This window comes from Myodes glareolus, chromosome 4 (genome assembly GCF_982192425.1).
Source record: "Myodes glareolus chromosome 4, mMyoGla1.1, whole genome shotgun sequence".
Taxonomy (NCBI): Eukaryota; Metazoa; Chordata; class Mammalia; order Rodentia; family Cricetidae; genus Myodes; species Myodes glareolus.
This window is the reverse complement of record NC_142029.1, coordinates 22,488,527-22,508,794: the sequence shown is the minus strand read 5'-3', so window position 1 is coordinate 22,508,794 and position 20,268 is coordinate 22,488,527. Positions and strand designations below refer to the sequence as shown.

At 50.2% G+C, this 20,268-nt stretch overlaps 1 protein-coding gene across 2 annotated transcripts in view; it reads left to right on the top strand.

Annotated features, from left to right (window-relative positions):
* Smad3 (SMAD family member 3) overlaps nucleotides 1–20,268 on the top strand; it is a 112,097-nt gene that overhangs the window by 73,156 nt on the left and 18,673 nt on the right. For both annotated transcript variants that reach the window (XM_087905302.1, XM_087905303.1), the window contains 3 exons: nucleotides 16,820–17,013; nucleotides 17,137–17,268; nucleotides 18,531–18,605. In XM_087905302.1, the coding sequence (XP_087761428.1) occupies nucleotides 16,820–17,013; nucleotides 17,137–17,268; nucleotides 18,531–18,605 (401 nt within the window). The remainder of the gene's footprint in view (nucleotides 1–16,819; nucleotides 17,014–17,136; nucleotides 17,269–18,530; nucleotides 18,606–20,268) is intronic.

The window sequence follows — 20,268 nt, the reverse complement described above, 5'->3', positions numbered from 1 at the left end:
TGTGTGTGTGTGTGTGTGTGTGTACGTACACATGTATGTGCACATGTGCCTGTGCCTTTTGTATGTGTGCACATTTTTGTGTAGAAGCCAGAGGTCAGCCTCCAGTGTCATTCCTTAGATGCCTTTAACATTTTGTTTGAGACAGGGTCTCCCCCCCCCCCCCCCAGCTTGGAACTTGCTGAGCAGGTCAGGCTGGATGTCTGGGGAGTCTCAGACATTTACCTGCCTTTGTCTCCCTGGAGCTTATATGCCAAGTGTGACTCATTGTTGGGCCTTTTTGTTTGGCTGTTTGGTTTTGCTGTTTTAAACAGGGCTCTGGGGATTGAACTCAGGTCCTCGCGCTTGGATGACAAGCACTTCCTCTACCGAACCCTCTCCCCAACCCCTCGTGTTTTATTTTTGACAGACCTCCAGCAGCTCCTGGGAGTTATTTGAACTCTCTAGCTGCTGAGCCTGGCTTCCTGATGGGCAGGAGAGCACTGTCTAGTTGGCTTAGAATGAGAGGCCAGGCTCGAGGTGCCAGTGGCCAGAGTGACTGCAGAAGCTCATGGCTTCTCACGACGTTTGAAATCTGCTGCACCAAATAACTCTTGTTCCATGTGGTTTTGAAAGCGCAGCCTTCAAACAACCAAAGATCTTGTGCAGTAGGACATGTGGCGTCCATGGAAGAAGCTCTGTGGGCCGGCAGGGGACACCTCATGTTGATGGACAGCACAGCATCCAGCCCCTGATCATCCCTCAGAGAAATCCTCAGAGCATATCCCCCCTCCACCATCACTATTTTTGGATACGCCTTTCCCTCCAGATCACTAGAGGGTCAGTTCTGGCTCTTTGAGGAGTTGGCTGTGCAGTGAGCAAGGGGGTGGGGGAAAACTGTGGCTTAATTCGTTGATTGCTCTGTGCCTTTTAAAATGTGGCTTCTCATTGGCCCCCAACAGAATTTTGGGGAGTCTTTCTTTTAGATGCCTAGATTGAGGTGTGATTGACATGCAGTCAATGGCGCACATTTAAAATGCACAGTGTGATGATTTTTATGTTCGTGTACACACCCGAAGCATCGCAACAATCAAGACACTGAACTGCTCGCAGTAACCTTCCACCTTTGGTGGTGTCACCCTTCTGTTGCCGTACTGCCTGCCAGGCAGCCCATGTCCTGTCAGTGTTACTAGCTGTGTCTTCTGAAACTTTGTAGGAGCTGAGCCATGTGACACATTCTCTTTTTGTCTGGTTTCTTTTGCCTAGCATACTTTTTAGATCTGGCCGTGTTTTGTGTGTTGAGTAGTGAATTCCGTTCTATGGCTGGGTGACATTTCATCACAGGGATACGAAGGGATGGTCTGGGGCTGGAGAGCAGGATCACTGGTTGAGAGCCCTTGCAGCTCTTTAGCAGGACAAGAGTTTGATTCCCAGCACACACAGGACAAGCTACAACCTCCTGTACCTCCAGCTTCAGGGAATCTGATGCCCAATCATGGTCTCTGTGGACACTGCACTCATGTACACACAGACACAGACATACACATAATTAAAAATAAAATCTCTTAAAAATGGATGTTGACACTTGGGGACTTTAAAATTTTTTATTTTATTTGAGTTTGGGGCTGTTTTGCTTCCATTTTAAAAGAATTTACTATAGGAGTGTTTTTTTTTTTTATTTTCTGAAAGTGTGTTTTGAAAAAAAAAGCCCAAATATTTGTTTAGCATTTATTTATCCCCATATTTTCACTTAGTCAAATCACTGAGGAAATGTGTTCCTTGCCTGCTGTGTCTGGTAAGTGCCAGGCTGGGTGGCACTCTCTGGGCCAGAGGAAGTTATGTCCCCGTTGTTGGTTGATTGGTTCATGAAACCCCATCATTGTGACACCTTGCCGTCCGTGTGGCGTAGCCTGAGAGCTCACATGTGATCTCTCTCATTGTCAGTCTGCTGAGATCTCGCTCCTGACCCCCTCGCCTGACTTTTTCTTGCCACCTTGTAGGACATAGACATGGCTTCCATGCGCTGGGTTCATGTAGGATGAGCCTGTGTTCTGCCGCTGACCTCCATCTCCCCAGCCCCTGCCTGTGCCTTTACTTTTTTAAACTTTTGAGACGGGGTCTCACTGAGTTGTCTGGGCTGGCTCTAGACTTTCAATCACCATGCCTCAGCCTCCCAAGAGGCTGTCTGGTATTACAAGCCTGTACCAACAGGCCTGGTAAAAGGTGAGAATTTCAAGAAAGTGTGGCAGAACTTGGCAAGCCTGTGAAGGACAGTGCGTCCCTTTCAGTCTGATCTCATAGCTGCTTGCACCATTAAAAAAAGAAAAAGAAGACTAAATTGACCCCAGATGCGGGTGTTTCTAGAATAGTCTCACGTCTCCTGATCTTGTTGGAGGAATAACTGACATTCAAGAGTGGCTGCTTATCCTCACCGTTGGGTGGTATTTTCTAGAATGCAAGGGAAACTAACCTGTGGCATTTTATGCCGGCACACACTGCTCAGGCGAGGAAGGGCCTGTGTGAGAGGTCTCTCGGACAGTCTCTCTTACCGACGGGGGGAAACTTCCTGAGAGAGATGGGAAACCTTGCTTAAAGTATTCGCCAAGTAGCAAGGAGAGAAACGAGATTTGGAACCCAGGTCCAGGCCTTAGCCCTGTGTTCTCACCATGTCTGCCTGCAGACCAACACTGGAAGCTGGGCTTCCTGTCTGCTGTCCTTCGCCACGCATCCTCTGGATGACACTGAGTCTCTCTCAACTTCATGATCTTCTTTTGGAAAACGCAGCCCTCGTCCCACCAAATTAATGTATTTAAGCTACTTTATTTATAAAATACCTGGCGTGGTGCTTGCTCTGTGAAGCGGCTGCTGCTCCAATTGTCTCTTTAAGGAGGTGAGGTAGAAAAAGCTAGATCCAAAAAGGCAGGAAACACAACAGGATTATTTGTTGTCCTTGATCTCAAACAAAGGAAGTTGGGAAGACACAGGCACTAACTAAGTGCTTTGCGCGTAGTAGGCACTTTAATGGAGACAGACCTGATAATCAAGCTCTCCTCCTAAACAGGTGATGAGGGCAGCCAGCTGGTCAGAGGTAGTGAGGTTGGAGGGCTCTTCACGACTCAGGCCCAGAGGGGTCAGTTCAGTCCAAGGAGAACTGGTATTTGGGGGCCCTTCTCATGCAGTCTGTGTTTTATGTGTACAGAGGGCACTTCCTTAAAGAAGCAGGTGCTTCCATGTTAGGGGGTGGGGAACAGGCACGGGCCTGTTCTCTCTTCAGGAAAAGCCAGTAGTCACCTCTTTAAGGGGTGTAGGGGTTAGAATTCGGTGACAAGCTCCCCCACGTCACCTCTCATTCAGCCCAGCTGACAGAACACTGGGTAATGTGGGGTACACTGGGGTGCTTCAAGGAGCCATGTCTGACCCGTAAAGCTGCCACCCCACTTGTCTCAGGAGGAGTTTGGAGGAAGGCCTTGGGTAGGAAGAAAGGAGGGTGTCTTTCTCATGCTCCCTCTTTCTTCCCACCTGTGAGGGTCTCTTAGCTGGTGTTTAACACTCCCATCCACCGTTACCCATCCTTGAGGTGCAGAGCTCCCAGAGGCTGTTCTCTGGGCCTCGGCCAAGCAGCTGGCATTCCTGAGAGACGGACTGCAGTGATAAAAGGCCTACGGCAGGGTCCATGGGGATGAGTGGTTGCAAGGGGCCCCTGCGTCTTTGTGGGCTCAGCCACTTGTGGTGTTGCTTCAATGTATGCGATTCTGGGACATTTGATGGTTTCGGGTCATAGCTTCCTGGAGTAAAGGAAAACATTAGACCTCCCTCTGAACTGTCTTTGGTAGACATCCACTCATGGGCTCACTTTCCTCATGGTGATGCTGAGATGCCCCCCGGCTCCAGAGTCCCATGGTTCCCAAGCTCTGAAACGTCCCACAGGGCCCCTTTCTGCTCAGTCTCACACCCAGAGCAGATCTCACCAAAGCGAGCCATGGTTGTGAACTTGTCTGACCCACCCCATCAATTGAAGAGCCTGGACTTGAGGCTAGCCACTAGGTAGCCCTGTTCACCCTCTGGTATGAGGTCAGCCTCAGCTCCGGGAAGTGGTTAATATTAGTTTGGCTTCTTATACACAGGCTGATGGACAGGTTTCGTTGCTGTTGCTGCACTTTGGAAATCTTTGGCTTTGGCTTTTGCCCTGTTGGAGCAGTGGAAGTCATGAAGCTTCCCTGTCAGTATGCTGCTCATGTCTAGTGGAGAGAAAGGCCTTTCTGTAGGTGTCCTCACTCTTTATCCTAATTTGCTCCGCTTTAGGGCTGATTCCTCTCTGTCTCAGGCTCTGAGTGGCAGACTCAGGGAGCTACAGTGTCTGTGCTTTCTAGGCTGCTGAATCCGATGCTTATGAATGTCCCATTGATAATGATGAGTGGATTGATGATTGCACGGTCCTCTGTAACCATTCTGGCAGGAATGGAGGTATCTAAAGAGACACTTCTGCCCCTTCCGTTGGCGATCATGCTATTGATACAACAGACCCCGAGGAACTGACAATTCCCAGAGGTCTCAGGCTGGTAGAAGGAAGAGGCTGAAGCCTGGTGTCAACCAGAGAAGGAAGAGTTGTCACGCTGTTGTGACAGCTTGCCCAACCACCTTGCTGGAGAACCCAAAGCTCATGATAGATCAGTGACAGGTGGGGCCACACCCTGAAGCAGGGCTGCCTAGCTGTGTACCTGTCTTGCCTGCTGTTTAAGTCTCTGAAGATGGACTGGGGATGGGAGGTCACTGGAAGACATCTTTATTTGTTCCTCTTCCCCATGTGGTCACATGGAAGAAATCTTTCTCTATGTTCGCTACTCATTTGATTGACTGTCATGACTGTGTACCTGAGTCTAGCTCATCAGGACTGCTAGGCCCAGGCATTGACCATATCACTAGTTTGTCTAATGTCTATCTGCACCTTAGCCATTGATGACTTTGTCTGCCTGGCATGGTAGGCAACGCAGGTCAGCTTCCCCAGTCAAGAGAGTTGCGGCCTCCAGTCCTTCCCTGCTGCCCTCTCCGACCCCTCTGCCCAGATGACCGGCACCCACGTCACTCCTCCGCTGTTTGAGACTAGCTGTTATTGAGGGATCATTTCTGGTGGCAGCCTGTGTTGTGTCTGTGGCTTCTATGGACTCGATTGGCTGCAGGGTGGCCTAAGATCTGTGTGTGTCTCCTGCGTGTTCTGAGATATGGAGCATAGCCTGCTGTTTATACACAAAGTTTAAGTACTATGTCTGTGGCATACTTCTGATGTAACCATTAGTCCACCTCTTCTAGGTACAGGGGAAGGTCACCTGGGTCTCCTTGCCTGCCAGGAGTTCCTGGCCTGGATAGGCAGGAAGTTGGATCACACAAGGCCATGAGGGCTAAGTTAAATAGTGGAGGTAGAAGAGATTTTAAGATGCAAGAGAAGAGGCTGGAGGGAGGCCACTGGGCAGGAAGAACCCCAGGAGAGGATGCTGTTGGGGCCTCAGTGTGGAATGGGCAGCTTTGGAAAGAATGGAGCGTTCTGGAACCAAGGGCGGGAGCCTTGCCTTGAAGTCATTCTGCCTTTGTAGTGGCTGCGTCAGGAGTTCGTGCTTTGACCAGGAAACTGTTTAGCCTAGGAGGCCAGCTTATATGAGGTGGCATTGTCATCTCTCTTTCTACAGGTTGTTCATCTGGCCGGTTGAAGGCCTCTGTGTTCAGAGCTCTTATTTTCCTGCCTGGAAGGGGTGTGCGTGTGTGTGTGTGTGTGTGTGTGTGTGTGTGTGTGTGTGTGTGTGCGCGCGCGCGCGCTGTCAGAGCGAACCAGAGCCTTTGGTTTAGGTACAGTTGGAAGTTCGGTCCCTTAGACAGTAAGGAGTGTCTGTTGTCTATGTAACTCTGCCTGGCCTGTGAAGCCTGGGCTGTACAGGACCTTGATTTTTACCTAGGATGGAAGCGCTCTGAAAAGGTTTTATTTAAAAAAAAAAAAAAGTGAGTGGCATGTAGGTGGATGCTGGCCATGAGGTCCCACAATCGCCACATTGCCTATAGGCAAAAAGTAGCCCCTTACTGAACTTTGGAGTGCTTAACTTCATGTAGAAATCAATCATTTCCAAGGCTGGAGTGATTCAAACTCACATCCCATTACCCATGTTAGGCAGTTTGCAATCTGTAATCCCAGTTCCAAGGGACTCGGTGCCCTCTTCGTGCAGCACACACATACATGTGGCACACATGTGGGACACATCGGCATTCGCACACACGTGGCCCACACCAGCACTCGCACATGTGGCCCACACCGGCACTCGCACACACGTGGCCCACAGCGGCACTTGCACACGTGGCACACACCAGCACACACCGGCACACACCGGCCCTCGCACACATGTGGCCCACACAGGCATTCACACAGGTGGCCCACACCGGCACTCACACATGTGGCCCACACCGGCAAAAGACAAATAAGAAATCTTAAAAGAAATCGATTATTTCTCTCTCCTTTTTTATTGCCAGCTCCCCAACTCTTGCCTGTTTCCCATTCTATAGCCAAACGGGAAGGTTTGAGCAACCTAAAGGTGGTCCTGTAGCTCAGTGGAATGCTTGCCTAGCGTGCACAAGGCTCAACGTCCTATTTCCAATGTTGACAAAAGATGACCCATGGGCTGGCTGTAGCTGACCACTGGGGCAAGGGGAAAGTGGGGAACAGGGCCTTGGGGGGTGTGGCTCAGGAGGCAGAGTGCTGGCTTAGCATGTGTGAAGCCGTGGAAGAAGGAATGGAGTGGAAATGGGGACGGTCCCTTTCCCAGCTGTATTGTTTGGATGTTGTTGAGAGTGTTGTAACACAGGAGCTGAGGGAACCCTTGTCCCTGGCCACATCTCTATGTTAGTGTCACCGAGTCACACAGCACACACTTAACTTGTTCTGCTGCACTCGGGGTCCCCGTGTTATCTCTCTGGCAGATGACTAAGGACCATGGAAGTGAGAACTGTACAATTCACACAACACCTCATTTGTCCTCCTCTCCTCTCCCTCCTGCCCTGTTCTCTAAGTCACGAATGCCCACCTTGTATTTTCTCTTTTTTCCTTGGGAACAATATGGGGTTGGCTTCGGTAGAACTAGGCTGACAGCTGGCTTCCATCTTCACTGGGTTCTGCTTGTCCTACTGAGGGCCTGTGAGACTTTTCTCAGAAGGAGGGGAGGAAGGAAGGATGGATGGAAGGAGGGGAGAAAGGAAGAGGGATGGATGAAAGGAAAAATGGGTAGATAGATGGATGGAAGGGTAGACAGAAGGAAGGAAAGGAAGGATGAAAGAAATCCAACCCCTGAGCATGTAGCCTGCCCACTCAGAAATGATTCCTGTCTTGACTCAGGTAAACCCCAGGGAGGTGGGAGGCTGGGGATCCAGGAAAGGAGGCGCATGAGAGGAGACTTAGCTGTTACCTCTTCCTGCTTCGTGGAAGAAAGTGGGTATGTGTTGGGGGAGGTGATGAAAAATGGATGACTAAGAATCCTTCCAGAAAAATTGCTTGTTTGGTGAATTGACGCTGAAGTTTACTGGCAGAGGAGGTCTGAGAAATGGCTCTTATCATGGGGAAGTGGCTTTCAGTGTCCACCCTTGTTTTGAAGATAACAAAGACAGGCCTCCATTTACAGGTCCTTAGGTGTAGGCAGATGTTTCTGTTCTGCCTGGTCCTGCAGCTGTTCAGTTCCAAAGAAACACACAGAGACTTCCAAAGAAACACACAGAGACTTACATTAATTATATAAACTAGGTAATAATAAGCCTATTCGCTCTGGCTTATTATTAACTAGCTCTTACAACTTAAGTTAACCCATAATTCTTATTTGTGTTTAGCCACGTGGCTTGGTACCTTACTCAGTACAGCATTTTCATCTTGCTTCCTCTGCATCTGGGTGGCGACTGCAGACTGAGCCTTTCCTCTCCCCAGAATTCTTCTGGTCTGGTCACCCCACCTATACTCCCTATCTGGCTACTGGCCAATCAGGCTTTTATTAAACCAGTGCAAGTGACAAACCTTTACCGTGTACAAACAGTTAGGAGTGGAAGGCCCACCAGGGTTTGAGAGCCTCTAGCAAGGGCTTGATTCCGCTGCTCTTCCGTTTCTCTCTTTTCTCGTAGAGTTCCACTTTTGAGACTGGCACGCATCTTTCTCTGAATGACCACTTTCATATCTATTTTGTCATGGTCATAAGGAGAAGTAATCCTTCTGTGGCATAAGCCTTAAGCTGGCACTTTATTTTCTTCTGCCAAACTGACAATGCCAAGTAACCCATTTCCCAGAGGGCATTTTGGAAGCTGTGTGTCCTGGGGTTGGTCTGAGCAGAGCTGAGCTGCCCAGAGGGAGGCCTGGGTCATGTAGGATGAGAAGTGTCCAACAAGTGATCAGGAACCTCCCCTTCTGACTCCCTCTGGCGCATGCGGGATACTTTGGGGTTTTTGCTACGGGGTGTGTGTGTGTGTGTGTGTGTGTGTGTGTGTGTGTGTGTGTGAAAAGCTAGTGTGGAGCGCTTGTTAGCCTGAGTCGGTCAGGTTGCCAAGGGCTGGAACATCTGGGTACTCTGTGAGTTATCTCCAAAAGACCAGTGAGCAATCTCAGTCCCAATTCTGGAATCAAGTGCAGGCAGCAGAGCTTTCCAACACAGTGAATGGCCATGCGGATGGTTCCCGGGGCCTGGCAGCATTCCTTTGGCTTGCAGGGAGCAGAATTAGTTTGGTTCTTAGCAGCATCCTCCATAGCTAGAAAGGTCTGCAGTCCCGGCAGCACGGAAGAGCTGCATACTTGTTGAGGTAGGGCTTGGAGGGAAAGCCGGTTTATAAAAAGCGGAACCATGAGCAGGTCTCATGAATCAGCCCCTCCACCTCCTTCCCTGTCCTCTTTCTTCCCCCTCCTCTTCTCCAAACTTTACCCTGCATCTTGTGGAGAAGAGAGAGAGGACAAGGACAGTTTTCTTGGAGTCAAAGGAGGTCATCTGCGATTCAAATACACTATTTAACAGTCATCGAAAGTGGGTTCTGCAGTGTAGCGCTGAGGTTAGCGGGCTCTGCTTTCCTCATATTCTTGGTGACTTTGGATGTCACCTCACACCATATATGGTTTTTACTTAAAAACAGGAATAAGGCCCCCATCCCAACACACCTAGGGCCCTTGAATTTCATAAGAACTGCTGGGACAGGTCTGCCCTGAGGTTTCCATTGCATCTGTTTCCCTCCACCTGTTCCCACCTGTAGGCTCGCCCTTAGCCCTGGGCTCTCCAGGGGAGTGGGGAAGCAGAGGCCTCTGATGCTACTCATGTCTAGGTTTTCCTGTGAGGCCTGGGTGCTGCTCAGTGCTGTGCAGGACACAGGAAGTGACGACACCCCCCTTCTCCTCATCCCACTGCCACACATGGGAAGCTGGGCTTGTTTCATTCACAGCCAGTACCAAAGTTCCCATTGAACACCCTCTTCCTGATCAGAAAGGCCATACCCTGAGCCTACCCCCAGGATACCCTAAGGGCCAGAGGATTGATCTGTGTGTGGGGTCCACTTCTCCCAAGAGAGCAAGGCTGGGTCCTGGATTTCTGGGGTGGTCCTTTGCATAGAAGGAAAATTTTGATATGAGTACTCCAAGAGCCACATATGGAGAGGTCCCACACTGATTGCCCACAGTCCCAAGGCCACACAAGACCAATGCAGGGAGCTGTTTAAGCCACCAGTATCTCACCCCCACCCCATCCCAACCCCTGTTATCTGATGAGAGCATCTAAGCAAAACCTGAAGTCACTTAGCTTTGCTCTTTGGACCAGAAGGCGGGACACACACACACACACACACACACACACACACACACACACACACTAAAACTCAAGAATACAAAACTCAAGAAAAAGAAAAATGTAAATCAGTGAAGCTCTGAGGTGTGCTGGGAATTACATTGTGCAGACAAATGGGTGTTCCCGCTGACACAGGCATGACCTGGGAGTTGGTAGATAGGTGTGCTTCTCACTGGCAAATCCAAAATTGAAAAGAGCCTTTCCCTTTTTTATACCAAAGCCTACCAGGTATTGGGGAAACTGTGAGGAGTAAACCAGAATGAGGTGGGTGGGGGTGGAGGTTTGGTTACAGGGTGAACACTCTACTCTTGACAAGTTCAAAAACTTCACAGGAACCTTTAGAGTCAGTCTGTGCTTCTTGTAGATAACCCAGAAGGCCCAGAGGAAAATCTTTCTCCATACACTAAAGATAAGTCCTTGTGGAATGGCTAAGGCTTGCTTGGATCACGCAGTTGGGATAGGGTATGGGGGTAAGTCCCACAGGCTGTATGTGAACTTGGGGGGAGGGGGATAGAGCATAGGAAAGTCTGTCAGCCTCTCAGAAGAGGAAGGAATTGGTACTTGCAAGTTGACTGAGAAGACCAGTGGCGGAGTCAATGTATTAGTCAGCTAGTGCTGTGTGATAATCCATGCCAGTCCCCCAGCAGGCCACGGGGCAGAGCCACCTGGTGCTTCATGGTGCTCGCAGAGGTACAGGGGAGTATGTGCCTCTGTGCCTCTGCTGATGTCTGAGAGAAGTCAAGGACAAGACAGTATTTATACCCATGGTGGGTATGGCAGAGCCACAGGGCAGGGTACTTGGGTCAGATGCTACAGTTGCCAGTGACCAGCATTGTCCGGTGACTGCATTTCAGCATTGCCTCTTGGTGATGCGTATACATGAGGCAGGACCCTGAGAAGGCTCAGAACGGCAAGCACTTGCCTGTGAGAGGCCAGAGTTCAGTAACAAGAGAGAACAGGAGAGAGGAAGGAGGCGAGCACTTCCTTCAGATCTTCTCACCTCAGGGCACTGGTTTCTGAGACGCGGCTGGAGTTTAGGAACGGTTTGAGATGAGTTTTTCTGAGAGTGATGGAGCAACCCTTATGCCTGTTTTCAGCACTGGTCTGGGCTTGAGTCTGCCTCTGCCTTCCACAAACTATGTGGCTTTAGGCGAGGCCCTGGAGGTCTGAGCTCGGCAGTAGCAGGGATTCACAACAGGTTGCCGTGTTGGCTTCTCACATGGTGGGTCTGGCACTCGTCCATGCTGAATAGGTATCAACATGTTTCTGGAATTTGCATGTTCTGCTCCTGACCTGTGACCCTTGCCATCCCGCACTTGGCTATTGGACCATAGATAGGAGTAGTATTGGCTTAAGGTGGACCCCAGCCCAGCCCTCTCACTGAGGCAGCACTCTGGCCAACATCCTCCTCACCATCGGCTCCTTGGCTGTCCACATCCTTGGCTGTGGCTCCCACCACCATTTTGGGACACTTTACGGGTCTCATTTGGAGCCAATGGGAGGAAGCTTCATTTCCTGCCACAGGAAATTGTTTGGCTGGGGAAGAATATGTTTAAAGATTAAAACCTTCTGTCCAGGGAGCTGGAGGGAGATGCTAAGAGATTTGGGGGTCAACCAGGAGGAAGACACTGGGTGTGGAAAGAGAACTCAGCCACAGTTGGGGAGCAGGTCTGCCCTCTCATCAATCAGTGGGCCACTGGGAGGAAGGAAGGCCTGCTTTAGAGAGAGAAGCTAGTCATGAATACAGCCTTTCCTGTAACTGAGCATGCTCGTGACAATATGAGCTCAGAATGAGGACTTAATTACTGGATTTACTTAATGGGCCCCAAGCCATGCCTGGGGAGGGCGTGTTCTGGACACATCAGCTGTGTTAAACCCAGCAGCTGGAACGCCCAGTTCCCTCACACTGTTTGGTAAGCGTTGGTGTGCATTTTGAGTGGGAAAGAGAAAGGGAGGGAGAAAGGACGGCTTAGACTTTGAATCAAGAGGAGCTGCCACAGTTGTCTCTGAAGAAGTGAATGAGATGCCGTTGTCATCTTGGGATATATATAGATTTTATGGCTTCGAAGCAGGGACGTGGACCAGATGACTTCTTGAAAATCCTGTCAGGTGGTCACATGCTCAAGAGCAGTAGAGTGACGGCCTTGCAGTTAGGAGAGCTGGCCTCTGGCTCCAGCCCTGGTACAGACTGTGTGGCTCTAGGGTCCAACCTTTGCTTCGGGCTGGTCTAAGGGGTTGGATTTAATGAGCCAGGAGCATTGGAGACTTGCCTTATGAACCATACAGCATGGCGCTGGTGGGGACCACCTAAGATGAACCGGGAACAGTTATATGAAAGGAACAGGCACCAGGGAAGCCAGGAAGGACTGACTTCTGAGCACCTAGGCGCCTTCCTTAGCCAAGCATCATGCATAGGAGTGAGGCAGTGTGGGGCCTCGGTGCTGATGTAGCTGCTGATGTCTGATGTGTTCTCATGGTGTGGGGGGCTGCACGGAGTGTCACCCAGGCCTCTCAAGAGTCTGGCAATGGTACTTCTAGTTCAGACAAAATACTAAGGCTGAGGTTCTAAGCAGTTTGCTTAAATTTATAGAGTTGCTGAACACAGAAATGGCAAATCCAGGCTTAGCCAAGTCCAAAGTCTTCTTCGTCCCCCTCCCCTTGGAATTGTTGTATAATTTACAAATAAACTTTGCATACCCAAAGTGTGCTGTTTGATAAATTTCAATGCATGTCTGTCCATAATACCACCACAGTCAAGATAACAAATAGAACCTGTATCCCGCCAAGGTCTCCCTTGCCCTTGCAAACTCCATCCCTCCCATCTCTGCATGCATGCCTCACCTTCCCAGGCATAGCTTGCTGGGTATGGTGGTGATGCATGGCTGTAGTTCAAGCACTTAGGAAGTTGAGGCAAGAGGATCATACAAGTTTGAACTGGCCCCGGGGACTATATTGTATCTGCCATCATCAAAGCTATAATGACAGCTATGTCAAAATAAAAACTAAGCAATAACAATTTTACATACAAAGAACGACCCAGTTCCTTTCACTCATGACATTGATCCGTCCATGCATTGCAGCAGAGGCCAATATTGTCAGTCATCCTCTGTGTGGACGTAGCAAAGTACTTAGGTGTTCGTACATTTGTGGACATGCTGCTTTGTTTCTCTTGGGGGGATGCTTAGAAGAAGAATAGGTAGATCCTATGGTGGGTATTGTGGATTGAATGTGAAATATACCCTGTAGGCTCACATGTCTGAACACTTGGTCCCAAGCCTTGATAGCACTGGAAGGATATGGAGGGAGAGTCCTCCTGGAGGAAGTAAGTCCCTAGAGGTAGGTTTTGAGGCTCTATAGCCTAGCCCCACTTTCTGGTCATTCTGCTTCCTGAGTACAGATGCAGTATGACCACCTGACCTCTGGCTTTGCCTTCTCTTCTGCAGTGAAGGGGTTGTAGGTCTCTGAAAGCCAAAAGAAGCTATTCGTTCCTTAGGTTGCTTTTGTCAAGGTACTTGATTACAGCCACTAATTAACTAAGACAAAAGCTGGTACCAGGAGTGGGGTACAGACCACCGTGGTTAGAAGTCAAGGATGCTGGGGCTTGAGGCACCTGGTCACAGTGCAGACATAGTCAGGAAGAAAACAGAGATAAAAATTGCTCCCCGCTCCTATTTTCCTTTTCAATAGTTCAGGATCTTATCCCAGGGAATGGTGCTACCCTTAGCGGGCTGGACTCCCATCTCAGTTAACCCAGTCAGGATAATCCCCCTGTGTCAGGCATACACAGAGACCCATCTCCCAGGGGACTCTATATTTGTCAAACTGACCGTTAGACAGACCATCACAATTTTTGTCAGATTATTTAATCACAGCAACTGAAAAAGAAACTAGTGTGGTAGGTTTCTACATTGGACTTTGAAGGAAACCCCCCGATGGTCTCTGTCAGAGCCACTGCGTCACTGCTTTCCGTTAGTGACATATAAAACTTCCAGTTGCTCCCCACCATTGCCACCATGTGGCACACACAGTCCTTTTAATTATAGCCGTTCCGATAGTTGTATGATGGCATCTCATCCATCATATGTAGTTACATTATATTTTACGTGTGTGGGTATTTTGCCTGCACACATGTCTGTGTATGATAGTGTGCTCGATGGCCCAAGAAAAAGGCATACCATCCTCGGGAACTAGAATTATGGGTGGTTGTGAACCTCTGCGTGAGTGCTGGGAATCAAACTCAGGACCTCTGCAAGAATTGTAAGTGCTCTTAACTGCTGAGCCAGCTGGAGAGTCCCTTGGTAGTTTTAATCCACTGTACAGATTTATAGTTTTAATCCCCTGCCCACTGTACTTTTCTAATTAGTAATGAAATAGAACATCTTGTCATCTTTAAATTCTTAGACTAGCATCTGTCTAGATGATTCACCTGTTAATTTCAGATTCGGTTGTTTTGGCATTCTTTACCCTAGAAACGGAACCTCTGTGAGATTTAGTCTTTGCCAATGTCACCTGTTATTTTTGTTTTAAGTCTCCTACAGATCAGGAGCCTCTACCCTGATTTCCTATGTATCGATATATTAACTTGGATTTTTAATGGATTGTGCTTTAGGTGTAGCAACAGCAAAGTCATTGTTCACGTCACAGAGATCCTACGAAGTTTTGTCTTGACATGTCCGTTGTTTGGTTTTTTTGTTTGTTTGTTTGAGACAGTTTCTCTGTGTAACAGCTCTGGCTGTCCTGGGACTCGCTCTATAGATCAGGTCTTGAACTCACAGAGATCACCTGTGTCTGCCTCCTGAGTGCTGGTATTAAAGGTGTATGTCACCACCATCTGGCTGTCTTGACTCGAGTTTTTGTTGTTTTGAGTTTTGCACTTTGACCTTCCATTCCTACAGACGTGTAAGGTGTAGGTTGAAGTTCACTCTTCTTGGTGTGGCTCTCCAGTAGGTCCAGTACCAACTACTGAAAGGTCAACCTTTCCCAGCTGATGTGTCTTTAGCTCTTCGATGAAAGTCAGCCTTCATGTATATGTGACTGTGTATGACCTTTCTTGGGTCCCATGGGTATGCTGGTCAGTTTTGAGTACATTGCCACATTGCTTTGAGGGTAGCATTCTTGCTCTTTGGAAATATATTGTTTGTTTTCTATGCATGTATGCATGTACTTGTATGGGTTTGTGTGTGTAGGTATGCTGATGTGTGCAGTACCTATGCACATGTTTGTGTATGTCTGTGGAGACCAGAAGACAACTCTGTCCACTGTCCACCTTGTGTTTATTTTTGAGACAGGGTCTGCTTGGCCTGGGTCTCCTCAGGAAGGTGAGGCAGGGTGGCCATCAGACTCTCTGGCTGTTCCTGCCTCCTCAGTGCGCGACCACAGCCAGCTGTTTTCCCTTGAGCTCTGAGGACTGAACTCAGGTTCTCATGCCTGTGACACAGGTACTTAGCTGGCTGGCCATCTCCCTAGCTCTCTTTGTTACTTTTAAAGCAAGAGGATACCCCTCCCACCGTCCAGGTGGGCCTGCCGGCCCCATTCTTCCTCATGGTCCTTCTCCTGCCATTTCTCTCCTGTCCTCGTCTGTCCCACCAGAGAGGTGACCTCAGCATCCAGCCAGTCTTGTGCTAGGGCCTTTGTCATACCCTGAAGAGTCAGTGAGGCCTCTTCCCTTATCTTTGGGGAATTCGGTAGCTTTGAGAGAAAGTGAGGAGAGCTGAAGGATTTTATGTCTCCACTTCCCCCTCACCCTTTCTCCCTTGGTCAACCCCATGGCTCAGCCGCTTTGCCTAGGGCTGGCTTAGAGAATGACCACAGTCACCAGAGACTGAGAGGAATGCTCACCATGGGTTGGAGCGTTGTAAAGTGGTTTCTAGTAGAGATCAGGCAAGGGGGATTCTGTCCCCATCGTAACAGATCAGCAGTCCTGGTACCCAGGGTTGCAGAGTCAGGAGCATGAGCCACATCTTCAGGTCTTCCGACTGCACATCCGGCTGAGTTCCTTCTGGGCCTCAAGGACTAGTCTTGGGCTGTCCTCTCTTGTTCGGCTCAGTAATTACTGTTTTCAGCTGTAGGGGCTATTTGGTCTGGGCCTCGGGGGGTGGGGGGGTGGGGAGGTAATTATATCCTTCCACAGGCCCTTAGTCAGCAGCTCTTGGTCGCTGGGACCAAGCCCAGCACTGACCTTTGTCCCTCCCCATTTCAGGCCAGTGGCTTGGAGATTGGTTGAACCCTATTTGGCTCTGGTTGGTACATCTAGCCAGCCCCTCTCTTATAAAGCATCATAAAATCTGTTGGATTCAGACCCATAGATGCTCTAGGGACAGAGGGTCAGTTTGCAGTGGCCCTCTGCTGGCTTGACTCAGCTACTAGGAGCATCATGCCTCTAACCTGGAGCTCCTAGGACAAGCCTTCTTATGGAAGAGGCAGTCCTACCTCCATTACTCTAGCCTCCCTGCCCCCCTGTAACCTGTGGGCCACACGCAGTCAGACCCTATCACAGTTTTTGCCTTTTTCACCCATGTGCATGAACACAGCCCATGTAAATATCTCAGAGGCTGTTTACGGCTTCTGGAGAACAGTCAGACTCGTTCCGCCCGCCACCTAACCTCCTCTATATGTAGCCTCTACCCTGTCCAGTGGTCGCCTCTACAAGGGCAAGATTGGTGGCATATGTACCTGCTTGAGTGTATCTCGGGCAGGTTCCCTTCCTTGAGAGCTGCTGCTGGGAGAATTCTGGGCTCTGTTGGATGCAAGGCCTTTCTTTTGGCCTGGGAAGCCTCGGCCTTCTTTGGTGGGCCTCCTTGCTACTTTTGGGAGCTGGGCACATGTCCAGTAAGAACAGTTAGCTGTGATGCTTTGATTTCCTGGTCCCCCTGTCTCTGGGGGAGGAAAGAACTTGAGAGTGTCTGCCAGCAAACTTGAACTCCCCAGGAGCTGCTGGGGGCTGGATATATGGGAGTCAGCAATCCAAGCCTACACCACTGACATCTTCTGTCCCTTCTTTGCCATGGCAGGTCACTGGATGGCCGGCTGCAGGTGTCCCATCGGAAGGGGCTCCCCCATGTTATCTACTGCCGCCTGTGGCGATGGCCTGACCTGCACAGTCACCATGAGCTACGGGCCATGGAGCTGTGTGAGTTCGCCTTCAACATGAAGAAGGACGAAGTGTGCGTAAATCCTTACCACTACCAGAGAGTAGAGACACCAGGTATGTGTGTGTGGCCTTGCCCTCCCTGTCCTACCAACTCTGGAGGGTCTAAGGTGTCCTTGGGGTCTGGGACTTAAGTGTCCTGGCACTGACCCACCTCTGTTGTGTTTTCCTTGGGGACAGTTCTACCTCCAGTGTTGGTACCACGCCACACCGAGATCCCGGCCGAGTTCCCCCCGCTGGATGACTACAGCCATTCCATCCCTGAGAACACTAACTTCCCCGCTGGCATTGAGCCCCAAAGCAATATTCCAGGTAGGCATGGGCGGCGGCACAGGCAGCCAGGAGGCAGGGATGGCGCCATTTCCCCATCCTCTCCACGTCATCGTGCGTACAGCAGGCTCGTGGGCCCTGATTATGAACCATATCCCAACCGGGAACCATCGGTGGCCCAAGCTCACCTAACGATGTTTTTCTTGGCACGGGAGACCCTGTGACCCTTCTGCAAGGCTTCAGTGCCGTCATTTATTTTGAAAGCGGAAATAGCAACACTGTGTCTCTGCTCTCCCTCCCAGCCCATAAGGCTGGCATACAGGCAGGGTCCCTGAGGGATACTGGCTGCAGAGTGTGGAATGAGGCGGCAGAGGGCCCTGTAAGTACCCTGAGCTTTGGACTGGGCAGAGTGGGAGTTGAGGCAGTAACTAGAATGTGCCTCATTGTCATGGTGCCAACATTTCTAGAAGCCCCTCATCTACATGCAAGTAATGTGTGAATCACTGCCAGGCACTCTGGGCATCCAGGAAAGCTGTGCTTGGCCATGCTAGGGCCAGTCAGAGCAACTTTTTGCTTTTGGGGCAATGATCCAGCTGTGTTCCTTTTAGAGTGTTCTAATTTGGATGTGGCTTTCGCTCTCTGGGTTGGCTTACTGGGCTGAGGTTAGCTGTGGCCCGTGTCTTGGGTCAGAATGCATGTACGCAGAGGCCAGCTGTCTGGCTTCTCAGATCCTTGCAGGTAGTGCTGGTCTCCGGGTGGGGGGGGGAGTAAGCTGTCCACTCCCTATCAGATGGCAGACCTTGGATGGCTAAGGCAGGGTGGGAAGGTGAGGTCGAGTTCCAAGAAATGGATCATTGAAGGCGCCACCGCTGAACGGCAGCCTCACTGGGGAGTTAAGCCACATCCCCTAGAGACAACAGAGGCAGGAGCAGCCAGCTTGCACAGGGACAGCCTCAAGGCCACAGCTCCCAGGGGACAGAGATGGTAAAGTAGGCATGTCCTAAAGCCTCCCTTCTTTACCTGACCTTGAAGGATGGGGACAAGCCAGCTAAACCGTGGTCCTAGAGTAAGGCATTTCAGATTTGGGAGTCCATGAGTTAGGATCCAGGTTGGGAGCCAGAGGGCAGCGCTGGAAAAGGCCTGAGCATGGCAGAGTGCAGGAACCGACATCTGCCCTTGAGGCCCAGCTTTCTTCTAGTCACTCGGTACTCAGCGGTGGAGTGAACACATGCTATATTGGCCAGCAAATGGAGCGCCAGGCCTTGCATTCCTTCTAATAGAACTGCCTGCCTTCTAATCCCCAGAAACCCCACCCCCTGGCTACCTGAGTGAAGATGGAGAAACCAGTGACCACCAGATGAACCACAGCATGGACGCAGGTCAGTAGTGGCGACTTGCCCCTCCCTTATGCGTCCCCCCCCCCTGCGCTTTCCTGCCTACCTGCTGTCTATAGAGCACACCTCGTGTGCCTCGTACGTCACTGGAGATACTCTGTGCCACAGTGTAGGCCATGTGGGTGAGGTGCTGGCAAGAGGGCGGGAGAAGGGCTCCCACACCCAGAGCAGTGCAGGTGAGCAGGGAGGAAAACGTGATAGAGTAACAGCCTTTTCTAATGGTCAGCAAAGACACCAGAAGCAACCAGGGTTTTTTTTTTGTTTTTTTTTTTTTGTTTCTTTTTTTCAAATGTAGTGGCCAAATGTGATCAGCGTGCCCCTGCTGGGAGGGACTGGGCCTAGTTTTCCCTTGCTACGGTCCCAGATGTTTCCTGTGTCATATGTTATGGGACCAAATTGCTTCCAAACGAGCAGCTTCTTGACCAGAGCCCCAGCTGCCACATGGGACCTGCTCTGCATTGTGTGGTGGGTGAGGAGGGAGAGAGCAGATGTTCCCGCGATGGCGGGCTGCCTCACGCACAGACCACAAGAGTTTACACAATCCACAGGAGGGTAGGAAAGGGTTACATATGTGGGAGAAGCGCAGTCACGGGGGTATTGTGCTTTTAGGTCAAGCATGCCCCCCAGACACACCCATCCAGGCCTGTGGCTGGCAGCATGGACCCAGCTGGAGTGCACAGGAGACCTTCCTGTACTCAGTGCCAAGTGACCACTGCAAACTCGCAGCTACGAAGTGCTGGCACAGGCAGTGAGCCAGCTAGGCAGCCTCCCTCCAGCTGCAGAGCTTCTCCTCAGCTTTCTCCCCCACCCCCGTGTGTAGAATGACCGTTATAAACAAACATAATCAGAGAGGTCTGTATGTGGGAAGGACTAGCCAGGCATGCTTTCACTGGCTCCAATCTGCTTGCGTCCTTCATTTTCTTTCTGTCCCATTATACTGTGTCCCCTCCCCCCTCTCTCCGTGCAAAGCTGGGGGGTGCAGGGTTTGTATACCCAGCTAACCTAGGCATAGATGGGCAAAGGTCTCTCTTTGTTCCTTGGCTTTCCTCAAAGTAGCCCGTTTGGCTCCTCGTCCAATTGCTAATGGGCTTGTCTTCCCTATCAGGTGAGGTGTAGAGGTGTCTCTGGTCTGAGGGTCACCAAAGTCACCCTCAGGTCTTGCCTGGCAGCATATGTGCCCTTTCAGAATAATCTTGACCTTCATGATTTGAGCTACTGCAAAATAGGAAACAACTATTGAAGGTTTCCTGTATGCCGATCCTGGCATTAATTTTTTTTTAATGTAACCATCTTACTTAATTTATATAGGCCAATATATGGTTATTCCCTACTTTATACCAGGGGAAAAATTAAGGCTCGGTAATGTAATATACTTTTACCAAAACCACAGCCAAAGTCATGGCCATTATGTAGCAAGCTTTTCAAGCACCGTTATGGCCTCCAGAATTGTTTCTTATCTCCACGGGGTCAGGTGCTGCCACAGGGGAGAAGAGAAAGCCTGCGGCCTGGTCTTTACCCTTAGAGTTCAGAGCTCTGTTGGGATGAAATAAAAGAGAGCCCCAGGGACTGCTCAAGGCAGCTTCAGGGCTCAGCCTCAAGGACTGGTGGATGTCAGGGGGTGGGGTCAGGCTGCAAGACCTTCATAAAT